This window comes from Ischnura elegans, chromosome 7, assembly GCF_921293095.1.
Source record: "Ischnura elegans chromosome 7, ioIscEleg1.1, whole genome shotgun sequence".
NCBI classification, from domain to species: Eukaryota; Metazoa; Arthropoda; class Insecta; order Odonata; family Coenagrionidae; genus Ischnura; species Ischnura elegans.
Window position 1 is genome coordinate 46,663,757 of NC_060252.1, and position 16,953 is coordinate 46,680,709.

The 16,953-nt window shown below is 36.6% G+C and overlaps 1 protein-coding gene across 1 annotated transcript in view; it reads left to right on the forward strand.

The window, feature by feature from the left end:
• LOC124162973 (cytoplasmic dynein 2 heavy chain 1) overlaps positions 1 to 16,953 on the forward strand; it is a 147,398-nt gene that overhangs the window by 91,912 nt on the left and 38,533 nt on the right. Inside the window, exons 41-52 of the mRNA XM_046539753.1 lie at positions 150 to 256; positions 1,316 to 1,503; positions 3,314 to 3,624; positions 3,989 to 4,094; positions 5,636 to 5,776; positions 7,721 to 7,875; positions 7,964 to 8,108; positions 8,793 to 8,930; positions 9,745 to 9,880; positions 10,681 to 10,821; positions 13,462 to 13,682; positions 15,245 to 15,358. Of these exons, the coding sequence (XP_046395709.1) occupies positions 150 to 256; positions 1,316 to 1,503; positions 3,314 to 3,624; positions 3,989 to 4,094; positions 5,636 to 5,776; positions 7,721 to 7,875; positions 7,964 to 8,108; positions 8,793 to 8,930; positions 9,745 to 9,880; positions 10,681 to 10,821; positions 13,462 to 13,682; positions 15,245 to 15,358 (1,903 nt within the window). The remainder of the gene's footprint in view (positions 1 to 149; positions 257 to 1,315; positions 1,504 to 3,313; positions 3,625 to 3,988; positions 4,095 to 5,635; positions 5,777 to 7,720; positions 7,876 to 7,963; positions 8,109 to 8,792; positions 8,931 to 9,744; positions 9,881 to 10,680; positions 10,822 to 13,461; positions 13,683 to 15,244; positions 15,359 to 16,953) is intronic.

The window sequence follows — 16,953 nt, forward strand, 5'->3', positions numbered from 1 at the left end:
CCAAATAAGAACACATACCATTGTCTTTTGTTGAGGACTATAGTTGAATATTTTAAAAAATATTTTCACTCTAGCTTTTCCTATTCTGATTATAGAGTAGTAGAAGCTGTGAAAGTGTAGTAAGAAAAGTGATTGATATTTTATTTCAGTGATGATGACATCTGCATAAAGGACATTGTTAAATCTTGGCTGAATAAAAATGATGTTGATCGCATGAGGCTTCTACCTAGATATATTGAGGACTATTTCTACAAAGGTACAGTTTAGTTTTCCTTCTGATTAGTGTACTTTTGGCTTTTGACTATGTGTGATCTCTGAACGATAAAAATATCAACTAGGGTAATATGAAAAATTATAGATAACCCCGTAAAAATTCTAGTGATCAGAAAATGGTTTCTATTGGATGCTCTTACTTAACCCTTTCGCGCCGAATGCCACACCAGTGCGTCCTGAATGTTCTTACCCTAACCAACGAATGCTGTGCCTGTGCGGCACAGGTCGAAAAAAGTGACCGTGGCGGACACAATAGACCCACGGACGTGGTCACCCCTCACGATCCGCCTTAGCGCGAGCCCAGTCCCATCTTTGGCCGCTCAGATCGACCCTTTCCTATCCTCTCCACGCGGTCAACTACTGTTATTTGCAGTGTGTTTTCAAAAAAATATTTGTTGCTTACTTTTGAAATTCAATGCTAGAAATGAATTCATCTTTTTTTGCTGACCACATGGAAATTTCAAACAAAATTCTAACGTTAATATCAACGGAGTTATAGACCAACTAGTAAATATACTAAATCCGTCTATATCAACGTTAGAACTTCGTTTAAAATTTCTGCACGCTCAGTAAAAAAACACAAAATTCATTTTGAATGTAAAAAATCGATGGGAACAACAAGTATTTGCATATATTTTGCATTAACATTTTAACCAGTTGACCGCGAACTCGTGCTAGGAAGGGGCTTTTAATCCTTCTAGGGTCTGGGACAGAGGCCGAGGAAAGGGATCGGCGCCCTCTGATTTGGGTCCAAAAATGGTTAGGGAGGGAACCACTGCTTTCAGTTGATGCGAAAACGCTTCATACAAGGGAGTAAAGAAAACTTTCAAGAGGCTCGTTTTGAGGAAGAATTTCCCTGAACCAAGGTCCGGCGCGAAAGGGTTAAATTTGGGCTTATTGAAGCTTCTGAAGTTTTGCTTCATTACCTTGTAAAATTTCATGGAAATTCTTCTTATACATATTTTACAGTTATTATTAAGAGATAATTCGTGCATATCTCAAAATGATTTAATCCAAATCTTTTCTGTTTTGTTTTATGCAGCGATTGAATGGGTGACTAACTCAGGAGAATTAGCTGTTGGGAGAAGTCTTCAGGGTGTTTCCCTTGTGACGAGTGGACTTTCACATCTTGAGATGAATATGAATTCCAAGGCTCACTTTGCAATTGCTATGGTTCATGGATTGGGGGCAAATCTCTCCTTTGCCAGTCGAGAAGCATTTGCAAAGCAGGTAATTTTTAGAGTGCTGTATTAATTCATTCCATGCCTGGAAGTGATAAGTGTATTTGATAGTGAGGACAAAAAAAAGAAATTATCATATATATTTTAATAAATAAGGGTAACACTGGAGTTGAAGCAGGGATTCAAAGATTCAAATGAAGATGATCAAATCCATTGATTTGGGATTCAATTGTATCAGTCGATTTGAGATTTGATCAATCACTTGATATTTGATTTTTATGCTTATCTAAATTTGAAATGTTGTCGTAAATTTGCCAACTGTGGATTCAGTGGCGGCGACTCCATGGGGCTTGAGGGGGCCCCAGCCCCCTCAAAAATTCGTTATATGCGTGTGAGAAAAAAATGTCAGGCTTGTCGATTTTCCCCGGAGTGTCCAGATATCGAGATTCGAGTTATCAGGGTTCTAATGTTGATAATATGACTCTTCTAAAATGCTTAAAAAACCTAAAACTCACTGCTTATAAACTTTCCTGTGGCAAGATCCGTGGTTTGGGCCCCCCCAATATTTTTTGTAAGTCGGCACCCCTGTGTGGATTTTATTATGTTCCCTGTCCAACTCCCCTACCATGGTCAGCATGTCCATCTACACATGTTTGTGGACTGCTATTACATTTGATATGTGGAACATTCACTCAATATTTTTCTTAGTTTTTTGTGCAAAGCTCTGCATGTTACTTTGTAATTACTCATGCTCAGGCGTGCAAGGTTTGCTTATTTGATGGCAATAGTTTTTTATGCATTTTTTTGCTAAAATGAAGTCACTTGTAAGTCTGTTGTTCTTAATAGGTTGGTTTCCTATTATTTTTTTATTGCCTTAATCGAAAGATTACTACTCCTGGAGTACGTATTTCACACTTTTAGATTTTTAAATGACAATATCTATTTTTTGCGATTAAATGAAAAGTGAAAATTTTCAAGCGCGCGAAAACGCGACGCTTAAGTATGAATGCCGGGAAATATCTCCGTACATCGTATTTCTGGTTCCCCCTCCTGCCCAGTGAGGTGACCTTGAGGCGAGGCTTAATGGTGATACGTCGCAGGCTGCTAGGGGGTAGCTGAGTACCTTGCTGGATGGTAGCGCTTGGCTTAAAAAAGGTTTATTAATACCTAATCAAACGAAGAAAACTTTCCGACCTTAGCCAGTTTTAATAGGTGATTATCAAGACATGTTTCCCTGAGCTCTGTGCCTCATGCATGCAATGGTAACCTCAGACGATGTATAACTCCTATCCTCTCGTGTAGAAACTAGGTCCCTGTGACGTCATGTGGAGTGGAATCGCATGGGCGCCAATCTGGCCTTTTTCAAATGATGATAAAATTTGACCCTTGCCATTCGTCTAAACCGGTATTTCAAAAACCAAATAATTTGTGTATAATGAATACACTAATGGTGGGTAACGAATCGCAATCAATGCCTTTAGTTTTCTTTGATGAAGGAAACTACCCTATTCCAGTGGTGTAACTATGCGGGGAGGAGAAATAAAAAAAAATATTGAAAACAATTGTCTAGTTTTGACATAAAATAACTGCATCTGCTTTAAGTTAAATATCATCGATTAAAATCATGGCAGTGAGACAGGCAAGCCTGCGGACCCCCCTGCCAACTGCCAACTGTTACCTGGGCTATTTTATAGAGTGCCTCATTTGCTAAATCCATTGGCTGAGGTGGGGGGGCTGTCGCCCCCATCCAGACCTCCCATCCCCACCCCAAAGCATATTCATAGATATATCACTGCTTCATTCAATATTTTTTTTTGTGAGCTAACATATCTAAAATAGAACTTATGTGTCAATTACAGGTCTTTGAATGGATTGGTGAGACTCCTTTAGCCCCTGTTGACTATTCAACTTTGTCAATTCATTGTTTCTTCAACCCTGAAAGAGACTGCATTGATTTACACCATACAGAGAGATGGGATGCAGGGAAAAGACTTCCAAGTCCAGGAAATATTCTCTCGTCAGGATCATCCACCCCCTCAGCTTTGACCACCACTCTTCCTCTAGTTTTGACCGCTGACATTAAGGGTGCTCTGGATCAAGTTATGCCATGGCTTAAGTCAGAAAAGAGAGATCCTTTTATTATTGTGGGACCTGCTGGATGTGGGAAAAGGTAAATGGTTTGAAGAATTGGTGTTTTTCTAAAGAATAGCTTGAATTAAAATAAATAAATACACCTGTATAAAGACGTATATGAACTCTTAGATAATGATATTCTCATGTGTTCTTTGCTGTTCATTAGTGCCTCCAATGCTAAAGCAATTCTCTTCCTGATATCCGCATTGCTGTGATTAAGTGATGAGGATGTACTCTTTCCTTCAAGTGTTATGTCACTGGTGTTTTTCATGATGAGTAGTTGTGGAGTTCTTAAGTCATGTTTTCATAAGGATAACTTTTCATTTGGTTCTTCCTAATTTTGACTCCTTTAAAAGGTCTAATCAATGTCTTTTATGAAGCTTTTATATTTTTATTCACAGCACTTTACTCAAGTACTGCTTTAACCAACTAAGGTCCACTGAAGTAGCAGTTATACACTGTAGTGCGCAGATTACCCCACAACATGTTTTGCAAAAACTGAGTCACGTAAGTTTCTCTGAAATTACTTGTTGTACATTAATGATATACAGCAGACTCCCGATTATCCGGCGGTGGTATATCCGTGTTGCAGATTACCTGTGGATGATTTTCCTTCTCGCGCAATATTTTCCGCGATCTTTATAAAAAAATTAATCAAACGCAAAATCACTGGAATTACTGCATTTGAATGCTAGGATACACTGGGCTTATTATTTCCATTAGAATCCCTGTCATAAAACGGAAGTGATCGCGCGCTAGCTAAATTCACTCCGTGTTGCTGTTTTCCAAGCCTCGCAGTGCGCGATTGCGCTCCACGAGCACGGATACACGTCTCGTATCAGTTGCAACCTGGGCAACTTGTGCGAGACGCAGCAACGTGGTGTGGTGCCTGAAAGTTTTTTTTTCCGACGTCGAGCAGTGGTTTTGAAGCAATCATGCAAACCACTTTTCTGTATCTGTGATCACGCAGCCTCGGATGCGTAGTTCTTATATGGAGCCGTAATAATATGAGGAAAACCTTATTATTGCCACTAAAAAGATCAAGGTCTGGCAAAGAAAGCTCTCAATGAGTCCGGGAAGCACTTTTTAATAACAGAATAACTGCATAAATAATAACACATTGTTTGTTTTACATAAATTATGAACATTACAAGACATTTAAGCAAAACTTTGGGTTATCCGTGTTTTCCGATTATTCGTGCCATCTATCCCCATCATTAACCCGGATAATCGGTAATGTGCTGTACATTGAATCATTCGTATTTATGTGTTGCTGAAATTCAAAAGGTAAAAAAACAAAACTTTATTCGATATTGGTGGAAAAGCTCTGATTGATGAAAAAATCAATTCTGAATTCATGTTGACCACTCAAGAGAAAGTAAGAATCTTCAGTAAGTTGGTGTGTTTACCTTAGTTTCCTGGCCTTGCTTTCTTTATTACATCTAAAGTGTCTATTCCATTTATAAAAGGCTATTACCTAATTTTGCTCAAAACGAGATTGTCAATCTCCGAAAATTTGCTTAGTGCTATGATGTTTACCCATCATTTTTTAATGTTTGAAGCTCAATTGTCAGCCATCTGGCGTAGATGCCAGCACTCTGCTGCACTCAGCAAAAAATATATCTGGATGCCACTGCTTTCAAATTATTCACTTCATGCCAATGTTTCAATTCATACTCTTGATATTGAAGAATTGCTGTAAAGGACCCTAAAAATGTGAATTCTAATCTGTACGATTTGAAGTTCATATTTTCAAGTCCCTTAAATTTTGAATAAATGAGGTTATATTGTTATCAACTCTTATTATCAATAATTATCTATTTTCTTTGGACGTAAATGTTCTTGCTTGAATAAATGGCCTTGGTTTGAATTGTGTTCATGGTTGTTTTCATATGCTTAAGCAACTTTCTGTGGGATTAAAATTTCCCAAATGTTAAAGGACTGCTGAATTTTTTGGTGGGTATAGTGAATTATGTGATTAAAAAGTAGATCAAATGTTTCATTAATTTTTTTATAATCCTTTCTAATTCCTTTTTCATATTAAAAAGGTCTGCATGGCCATCTCAAATCCCTCTGGAAGGGTTTATCGGCCAAGGAGCACAGAAAGCTTGATTCTCTACTTTAAAGATCTGCACATGGTGAAACCTGATAATTGGGGCACCAGTATGCTTATTGCCTTCCTGGAGCAGGTGAGAATTTTTTTCTATATGAATTTTAATATTATCCTGCCAATTATAAGCCATCAGATTATAGCTCAGCATTTTTGCTGTCTTTGCTAATGGAAGAATGAAAAGGATAGTAATGTATATTCCTAGTGTGTGTAAATGAACTGCGGGTTGAGGACTTGTACAATGTTCAGCTTGTTCCATAGGTTTGTGAATGTGGTTATTTTAAAGAATCAAAATACAGTGAAACCTCTATTTTACACTTTTGAATGGACCACTTACAAAAAGTGCAAAATTGAGGATATTGTAAAATAGAGTATCATTGTTTAAAGGCGGTATTGTTTGGGACCTGATAAAAACTGTGCAAAATCAGGGAAAATGTATAATGGGGGAGTGTTAAATCGAGGTTTCACTTATGTATGGAGTACCATTTAAAGTCAAACCTCCTATTCTGCTTTTAATATTTGTAGAAGTTTTATAGATTAACCCGTAGACTGTGGGAACTTTTTCATATGTTTTGCACACTGACTGTGTGAAAAATGTTGATCATTGCTTGACTTAATTCAGCAGTTTCCCAAAATTTTTGTTGCTACCTGGATAGTGCACTTGGGTACTTTCCCTCACTATAAAGATACCTTAGTGGCTTCACTCTCCTGAGCCAGCCTTCACGGTAGGGTGTGCTCCTGGGGGGGTTTTGGGGGATAAACCCCCCCAGAGCTCAGAGAATTTTTTAAAGTTTAATCCATTTTACCTGATTGGATTGATATTACTAATAGAATAGTGTAAGGATGAAGGAAATATCCCTCAGAAAGCGTAAAACTCACTATTTTGAACCAAATATCTTTAAAATTCCACAATTTATTAATTTCGACCTGCCGCTTATCCTGGTGGGTATACTATACCCCACACACCCCGGTATTAGTTGCACGTAAACCCCTCCCAGCCTTAATTCCTAGCTGCGCCCCTGTTCTTTTGTGTCTGTATTAATGTGCCTACAACAAGAGCCTAATTGTAGGCCCTTAGTAAGAAAGAAGGAGAAGTCCCTCCAGATTATAATGGTTCATTCCCTGCAAGACACTCGGCCAATTGTAGGCACATGGTTAAGGCTAGAGGGGAGAACTATTTCTTGCTTCTCTCCCACTCGGGCTGATAGCTAAAATCTCAAACTCCCGCAGCCCCAGTGTTAATAGATCAGTGGAGCCTGTTTTTAGCAAAGCTGTTGAGGAAGGTGATAGAAAATTAACCTTATTGTACCCAGACTTCATTCTGTTTGAGCCTCTTTTATGGGCCCCATTTGGGAACACATTGAGGTAATGTTGCAATGATTATTCAATTTCTAATGGAGAGGAAGAAAGAGGAGTGTTGGTAAACTCCAGAGTTGCCAGTAAGGCATTCTCTTTGCAAAAATGATCAATAAAAGCTATTTTTGGGGTATCAACTAGAACTCTCAGCAGGTGAATATTTAAATGTCTCTCCTAAGTCCTCACTTTTCCATGTATATGCAATTTGCAATGTTCTTTTATTGTAAAAATAACCTACTTTATTTTCTGCAAATACCTCATTACATTTATATGAGATATGATGCCTCGGAAGCTTAACTGGCTAAAGCACTTGACTGGAATCGCAGGATCTGGGTTCGAATCCCAGTCAGGGCGAATGATTTTTTCCCCGTGGATTTTTTGCACAATTTGTGCATGGCAGGTGACACCCATAAAAGTTATCACCGTGGCGTTGTTATACTCAAATGTTCATGTAGCCCTCATTCCTTGTTATTGCATTGTGATTGGCCATATTCTATCACTGCTGTACTGTGATTGGCCAGTTTCTGAAACTCTCTCTTCCCAGCATTAGTTAAATTATAATTTAATTAATGCAGTTCCATGAATGCTGACCTGTGGTGATGAAAGTGGGAAGAGTAAAAAATTAAAAATTTTTTTAATTTATAATTTTTAATCCTTTTTGATCTAGGTCATATCATGCAATGGGTTCCACGACAAAAATCTGGAATGGATTGGACTGGATAGAATACAGATAGTTGCTACCATGAGTCTAAATTCGACTGAATCTCAGCGAATTTCTTTGTCTCATCGTTTCATGTCATTGGTTCACATATACAGCATGAAGTGAGTAGATAGTCGAGACTGAAGCTTAATGGATATATTATCCAATGTCCTGAACATGCTCATATTTAAGTATTTATTTTTCTGTTAGATATCCTGACCATGAACAATTGACAGCTATATATACAACATGCTTATTTGACGTATTTGAGGATTGGCTTCCTAATCATCCTTATTTGAAGTCCTCCGGAAAATTATCATTAATTGTGGAAACTGTTATGAGGATTTATCAGGAGGTGAGTACAAACCTTTAGACCTGAGACTGAACTTTGTTTCTCTCTTGTTTTTATAATGAATCCATTTTTACATGTGAGTGTTTATGATATCTAGTGTTAAGCTTTAATACTGTATGAAAAAACTTATGAAGTAATTGAATACTGGTATAACTTTTACCTCTTGTCTACAATATGTGGATTAATGCCTGGCATTTATATTGTAATATGTTGTGATTTATCATCCATATTGTTATAGTTTTCTTAGTGGCAGACTTATTTTGAAGAATGATCCTGTGATTGGATTGTCATTTTGAAGGTTGTTGTGTAATTGTTATAAAATTTTCTTGTATAAATTTCAACTGAAGGCCAGGATTTTAATTTACTTATGCTATTTGAACATCAGCCTAAATGCATAATTCCTTTGAAATCATTTGTTCTCCATCATGGTTCTTTTGTTTGTCACTTTCCATTTACGGATACTGTGTCTCCCCACTCTTCCCCCATTTACGGATACTTTCTCTCCCCACTCCCCACTTACTCTTTTGTGGCAGATCCAAGGCTTAATCATTCATTAAAGATATTTTTGGATATGCAGTAATATTTGAAGGTATTTTTATTAGATGTTTGCCTATGTTTTTACAATTATTTACTGAAATCTATAGTGGGCATCAAGTTCTTTTTATCTCCCTATCTGCTTACTCACAGGTAAAAAACACCTTTTCAACAGTGGAACATAACCATTATGTATTTTCTCCTGTGGATATCACGCGATGGTGTTTAGCATTGAAGAGGTACCATCTTATGGAAAAAGATTTTACATCATCTATGGATCCTATCCTTGAGGTAATGTTATGTATATTTTTGATGTGTAGCGTATTCATGAATATGGTAATCAAAGTAAATATTGAGGATAAAAAAAATTTCATGTGATGTCATGTCAATACAGTATAAGTCCGCTATAACAAGTACAGTGAGGAAAGCGCTATTGCCAGTGATTTTTTGTCCTGATTAGTACTTTGGGGAAGCATAGGGAAATAATCCATCTATAGCATGTGCTCATATTTGTGCTAGCGCTACAGAGTCAATTTTCCTGTGGAAGTCACCTGGGATGCATAACTCTCAGGATAAAACCACTGCTAGACATCAAAATGATTGGCAGAGTGGTTGTAAACTTATTTCACACGAATTTCACTAATTCCAAACATTTGGAGCACCTCAAAGTTAGATGCTGATGAAAAAGATATCGCACCTGAGCGTCACTTGCAAGATCAGATGTGTTTGTCCCTTTCTCCTTCGCTTGTACCCTTGTTGCTCAAAAGACAGAGGAAGCGCGCTCCTTCCCCTCTATCTCTCCTTTAGTGCTCTTCACTTACAAGCATTTCTGATTTATTCTATCTGCCATTTAGTCCAACAATGTACACACTTTTTTTAAAGCGCAGGTTTTAACACCATTATAATTTTCAATTGTAATAATCCTCATAATAGTGTCTGAAGATGATTTTTGAAGAATTTGAATATTTTTTTTAAAGAAATTTGATTTTGTTTGATTGTGATTGAAAATATAAATGAATAAAATATGAATTTTTTTTAGCATCAGTGTCCTGGAATCTTTCTTTGTGTTAGGGATTATGTCTACACTATAATGCATATCTTTCAGGTTCTCATATTTGAAGCTAGTTGCATTTTTCGAGATAAGCTTGTTGCCAAAGATGACAGAGAAAAATATGACGGTATCATCGCCGGTGTCCTGAAAGAATATTGGAGCAATCCAAATTTATTGAATAATTTGAAAGGTCAGTGGCTAAAATAAGTTATTATTGTGGTATATGGGCGAAGAAAGTTTTAATATAATCATTCTTAAGATAGTTATGCATTGTCTCAAATTATTCTATTAATATAAGGCTCCTCTAGATTGGTCTGGTATTTTTTTTGTTAATTACAACAGAATACAGGGAATGTTACTATCATGTATGCAATGACTTCATTTGTACACCCAATTTTTTGGGTCCTGTGTATAACCCTATAAGAATTCATGTTAATTTTTTAATTGATTGCATCAGAATACCGAGAATGCAACCCTCATTTATTCAGCAACTTCATCTATACACTGATTTTTTGGTCCTGTGAATAGCCCTATAAGAATCCATGTATTTGCAACCTCCTGATGCTATCTACTTCTGTTATGAACCGATTCCTTTTGGCCCAATAGTAAGAGGTACCATACTGATATGACTTAATGGTTATTAAACTAAACTACGAAATGACATCTTAATTCTTGTCAATGAAAATTATCACTCTCATATTTTTTAATTTAAGTGGGATGCAAATAAAGCACACTGAATAATTTAGTGAATTACTCCCTTGCATGTCATTTTAACTCATTTACCTGCTTTGTGTGTACATTTTATATGAAAGGCATAAATAATATCATACTCATAAATTATTTAATGGAAATATAAACAATCCGTAACTGAGAATTTTACGGGAAAAACGTGTTGATAATTCCTATTCAGTGGATGGAAAAGATATTCTGGATAGGTAGCTCTGAATTTTTTGTTTATTTTCTTAAAATGTTTTACTTTATCCTCTCTAGGTATCTACTATATTACAGCTGGCCAAACATTAAATTCTCATTCTGGTCACAAATCAAGAGTTCTGTCTGATGGATTGCAATTGGAAAAAATTAACTCAAATGATTGGTTGGAGTTTATTAAAAAAGCCATCAGTCAGTATGGTAAGTTCCTTCGCTAAAAACGCTGGTATCCTTACCACCTAATGTAAAATCTCCATGTATTGAGTTCTATGGAGCCAAGAAAATGGTGACTAGGGGGTTTGTGTGGTGAGATACTTTGTGGGTTGCGGGGTGGCAGGATGAGCAAAGATTTCACATAAATTGAAGATTGGTCGGAAATGCAGCTGCTGCAGAGGACTCCTTTTGGGATGTTTTTTGAAGAGACAATAAATTCTGGCTGCAGTAACAAATTAAGTATTTCGATTACATATAGGAACATAACATAACTTATTGACTGAGTCACTGATAGATCCACTCCCAGAAGAGCTGGAGGGCAGAAATTTTGAATGAAGTGGGAGTATGAAAATGATTAGGAGAAAATTGTGATAAACCTAACTTTCCTCGCCATTAACCAAAAAAAAATTCAAAATTGTGCAAATTTCAGTTTTTCTGCGTATGCCTCTGTTCTTTGGGCCTCAGATGCCTATGGTACTTGGGTGGTATTTATCAATATTAAATTTTCGGAAAGAGATAGGTTTGGTGCTCTGAGTAGTAAACTTATTAAATCTTGTTAGCCCCTGGAAATAGAAGAAACAAGTCTACAAACCTGAACTCTAATGCGCTACCCATATACACCCATGTCTCGTATAGCGCAAGGGATGCGTTCCTTGGGGTCTTTGCGCTATACGAATTTGCGTTATATGAGAGCGTTTTAACATAGGGAAGATAGGGTTGCGTTCCTGGTAGCATAGGTCTTTGGTATTGAATTTCCTCTAAAACATCTATATTCCCGTAAAAAGCCTTAGAAAACATTATTTCTATAAATATTTATAGTTTAAAACAGCTTTAAAGATAGTATTCACGCATTGAAAGACTTTTATTCACATTAAAAAAAATTCTTACGTGCTTTCGAAATTCCATCCTGTCGTGCGGGTGGGCTAACATCTGCTATCTCAGGGGATCGTAATGCGTTGCTGGCAGTTGACGATTTTTCAAACTAGTCTAAAAACAACTGTTGTGTCACCCAGGCCCTTTTGTCGCTCATGGAAATGACAGGAAAATGCTACTTTAAATGCCATTTCATAGCTAGCGGAGTTCATGAATGATAAATCATTTTAATTTGAAGTCCTCCGAGTCATTAGCAGCTACGTGAAACAGTCTTTAAATGCCTTGAAACCTGACCCAGGTTTTCCTTCCCTGAAAATGAATGAACGAGAATGCATTCTTTTCCAAAAGAATATCGTCTCGTCAACACTAAATCTAGTTGAGGGGGAAAGGAGCCACTTTCAATAACAGCTTGGAGTTCATCAGAAAATGTTGTGGTGGCTGCGCTATCAACACTTGCAGATTCACCTGATATCGCCGCACTGAAAATACCTGCTTGCCGTTTAAATTCTGGAACCAACCGCTTGCACTAAATGTCTCGGAGCGATTACCACTCTCGTCTTTTTGTACTGATTCACCATGAACTTTCCGTATGTGTAGACCGCTTGGTTGAAGTTGGTGCGGCTGAGGTCACTGATATTTTAGCTTCGTCTTTATTCAGAATAAGGCATCGTGAGTTTAAACTTCCACACAATATCGTTTTGACGCTCTCCATTTTCAAAGCAATTGACCTCTCTCAAGTCCTCTTCTAGGTTTATGGTTTTTCTTGATAAATTCTTGATTTTTCTACACGCATTCCTATTTTTCGCCATATTCTCTTGGTTTTTACTCTGTATGGCTCTATCTAAATCACCTTCTTCTGCTGAACTGTATTCCTGAGACGCAGAAGTCCTATGACTGCGGGGAGGGAACGAAGCCATTGTGTTTGAGACTCTATAGCGGACCCTTTTGTGTGTTGATGCTATTCATGCGCAACTCGGCCACCGCTCCATTTCTCCCCCATGAATACCGATGACCTTGAAGGCTTTAGCGTAGACCCTCTACCTGGAAGTCAATCGCCCGGTAACCTACGACGGCAAAAATACGTCTCCAACCGTATTGCTGAAAAAAAAACTCATTTCCACTAGCCCCACGCTTAATTAACGATCTAAATTATTTATTATCATTCTGTTAAGGAGACGAGATAAATCTTCGGTAGGCCGGCTATCTGGACCCAATGACGAGTAATACTTTTGGCAATTGCACAGCAATGAATTTCGATTAATATATAAACAAAAAAGAAGATTTGAGGCAAGAAATAATATTAATATGCGTAAGTTGATAGAAATTACGTGTGTACTTAGCGCAAGTTCACGTTTTATCACGAGAGCGCTAATCGAAATTGCGCTATACGAGACATGGGTGTATTCTGAAAGTATACTCAACACTAGTAACAAAATTGTCGAATCCCCAAAGCATATATGTCTATTGATTTTCAATTGCCTTAGTTCTATGTTGAATGGTATAATTATTTTAAATTCATATTTCAACTTTTTAAGCTTGTGTCACATGTTGCGAGATTCGTCAAATTCAGAATTTGGTGCAGAGATTATTCTCTATAGAAAGACCCATAAACCTCATATTTATTGAGTTAAAGAATTTAAAAATGTTAATTTCCCTCAAAATGGTGGTCACTGAATGTGTGTTCCAGAAGCTTAAATGCTTTCTTTGTAATTTAATGCATATATGTGAGATGGAAAATTTTTCTTGTTTTCCTAGAGCGAGAGAATCATCCTCTCGACCTGCTATTGATTCCTGAGCTTATGGAAGGTGTGGCAAAAGCAGAGAGGGTCCTCTCAATTCCTGGAGGGTCTTTGATTTTGGCTGGAAGATGTGGCTTTGGACGTAAATCTGCTGTTAAGCTTGTTGCAACCTGTCTAGGATCCAGACTATTTTTCCCTGGGTCTGGGCTACGCCGATTTTCTAAGGATCTCAAACAGGTTTGTGTTGAAATGATGATATATTACTCGCACTGTATTTAACATTATTTAGCACACTCTGAGCTCTGGTATTTTCAGCATTGAGTTTTGAATTCTAATCTTTTTGTCTTTTATAAAGGTTTGATTTTGAAATAGTGAAGGACCAGTTTTTTGATACCTTATTGTTTTCTGCTATCACTGTTCATGGCCTATTCCAAGTCCAATAAGGATATTTATATCAATACTATATTATTGTCATAGTATTTTGCTTAGAGACCCTATTTTCATGAATGCATTTTGAAAGTTAATTCCATGACTGATTGAACATGAGTTTTTGGCAATTGAATCAGTATCAATGAAGACTGTCTCATCAAATAGGCTGATGAAAAATTCTCTCCTGATCAGAATGCTAGTAGAACCTTATAGTCATAGAGAGCATCAAGTTCTGCTTGCATTCAAGTAGTGTGAACAGGGACATGGGATTTCAATCCAGGAAAACCTCTAGACCAGTAATAAAATGCATTACAAATGCAGGAGAAGATGAGGAAATATTCCAACTGCCCGAAGGACATACCAGCAAATCAGAGGGTTCTTGAATGTCTTTGTTGGGAATAGAAAATATGTACTTTGAATCAGTACAAATCCTGACAGAGCAGGGAGAACACATCCTTATGGTCTAAATCAATGAATGAAAAATGAAAAAGCAGGAGCAATTTCCACAATTTTAAATTTATTGGTACTACCGGTTTCGCTTTACAGCATCATCACCTGTGGAAAAATTGTGGAAATTGCTCCAGCTTTTTCATTTTTCATTATGTCATGTTTCCCCTCCATCTTGCTTGAAACCTCAGATTATAAATCAATGAAGTTGTATTTTGAAACATCAACGCTATTGAAAAACATTACCATTTGCGAAGCTGGAGAAAAATTTTTAGATGTAGTAAGTTGACTTATATTAGCAATCAATAATAAAATATCTATAGATGGTTTCAAAATTGGAGGATTGCTTATTATAACCCTCACTATGCCGTAGTTTATACCCAGGTAGCCATGTTCAGGGTGCTGAAGTTACCTATATGTACTCAAATATTGTCATCAGTATTAATTTTCTCTCAGAAATGCTTGTGAATAGTGCATAATCAAATCAAAGAAATATAGCTCATGTATAGTTAAATTTAAAGACCTTATTAGCCATCTGTATTTACTGACAACAAATTATCCTATAATCTAGTTATGCACGGATCTTTCATTAACTATCGTCTTAGTTGACTCAACTTAAGTTTTGAAAAAGTGATTTATTTGAGTTTTTTCTTCAACTCAAATTTCAAGTGACTTTCATAGTCCTAAATTTTACAGAATGCTGATGTTTATAGCTAATTCTCAGTGTTCATAAGAATTCACTAGGTAATATTTGAATGTGTGTGTGATGTGTTCCTCTTGGTATGGCCGTTAAAATAAAATAAAAACTAATTATACATTGTGTTCTGTCATTCTACAATAATAATATATTCAGCTAATCATTGCTTTATTGAAAATTTATTTCTCCAAATTAATATCTTATATTTATTTTTTCCATTTATTAGACTATGCAACTGGCTGGAATTGAAGGAGAACAAGTGTATGTTATATTGGAAGATTATCACCTAGAGGATTTAGTCGCCTTGGATATGGTAAACAGCCTTCTTTCATGTGGTGAGGTAAGATTTTAACATTATTAGTTTTATAAATTGGTAGAGAGTTTTGTGACCTAGGCTACTTGAATATATGTTTGCTTTTAAGACAAAATAAAGCATTTCGTCATTGAAATCAAAACTTTATTTGAAATGGCCATTGTCATTGAGATTTTTTACCCATGTGAATGTATTGGTCAAAAATGCTAAAATGTATTATTATTGCTGAACATTTATGTGTAAAGACAGATTTACAGGGTAATTTTTGATGATTTTTTACGATCTTCAGTCTTTTTCATGCAAATGATACATCTGCCTCCATAGCCTTCTGGCTCACTGATGCTGCAGCGTAAAAGTTTCTCCTCCAGTTCCCTTACTGCCCAGGGGGCTTGTCTTAATGATATGGAATAATTTCTTCGGCATGAGGGTCTTACTTCTTTGACTCAATTTAGCCATCCTACCCTGGATTCATGGGCATTGCCCCAAAAACAAAATTCTGCCTCAACCACTTTGTTATGTGGTGGCTTTGTCCTCTACAGATTTTTCATCATATTGAAAGCATATTATAGCATATGCGGTTAAGATACACAGTAGGACCTCTAATAATTCCCCATACAGAAGGTGTTTATTGAGTCTTACCTTCATTGTTTGTATAAGGATTACATTTTCTTGGAGAGCTTTGTGTTTTCCTTGGGTATAATTGTATACATTCTTTCACACCCATATCTCATAATTGGGAATCCTTAAGGTAATTTTTATTACTTGACAAAATACTATGCCATCAGAGAACTGCCTTGATCAGTAAAAAACTTGCCCTCCCCATCAGTATCACAGGAATCAGTTTTAACCGAATTTTCTCACTTAGCTCAAACTGTTTTGAAAAGCTTTCAAACCACTCCAGAAAACCATTGGTACTTTTACAATCCAAGTTTCATTATGTAGTCACTGGTTAGATGCTGACACCATTCCCTCTATAATGTTCTTAGGCCAGAGGTTGCACCTTGTTCTTTGAACTTACAAGCATAGTTCCCAATTATGACCTCTTTGGTACTTTCTTTCGATGCTTGTACCTAGTCATGAATACAATCGCATAAACTTTCCAGGTTTTATCTATCATATTCAAATTATCCTCTCCTAATTTTATACACCAGACAGTAGCATTGACTTTCATTTGGTCATTTACTCACATGATTCCTGGTAGCGGATTTGCCATATTACTATGCGCTATTAACTGCTCTCGGACAAACTACACTCTACTACCTTTTATGATCAAACTATTGAGCCTTGGATATAGTAGATAAAAATGGTGTTATAGTCATAATGAACAGTACAGTAAGTCCTCAGCATACAAACAAGATGCATTCCGAGACCTTGTTGATTAGTTGAAAAACCTATGCAAGGCCTTAGAAAAGTGTGGTTATCCTTCAGAATGTGACACTGCATTACAATTTTACTCTGTGTTAACTCATGATGGTGATGAATTTATCTAGCTTCAGTGGCGTAGTTAGGGGGAGGGTCGAGGGGGTCCCCCAAAATATAAAAGCACAATTACTATTTTCCTTCATAGAAGAAAACAAAATACTGAAAAATCATGAATTAACAAAATATTTCTGAAACAAATG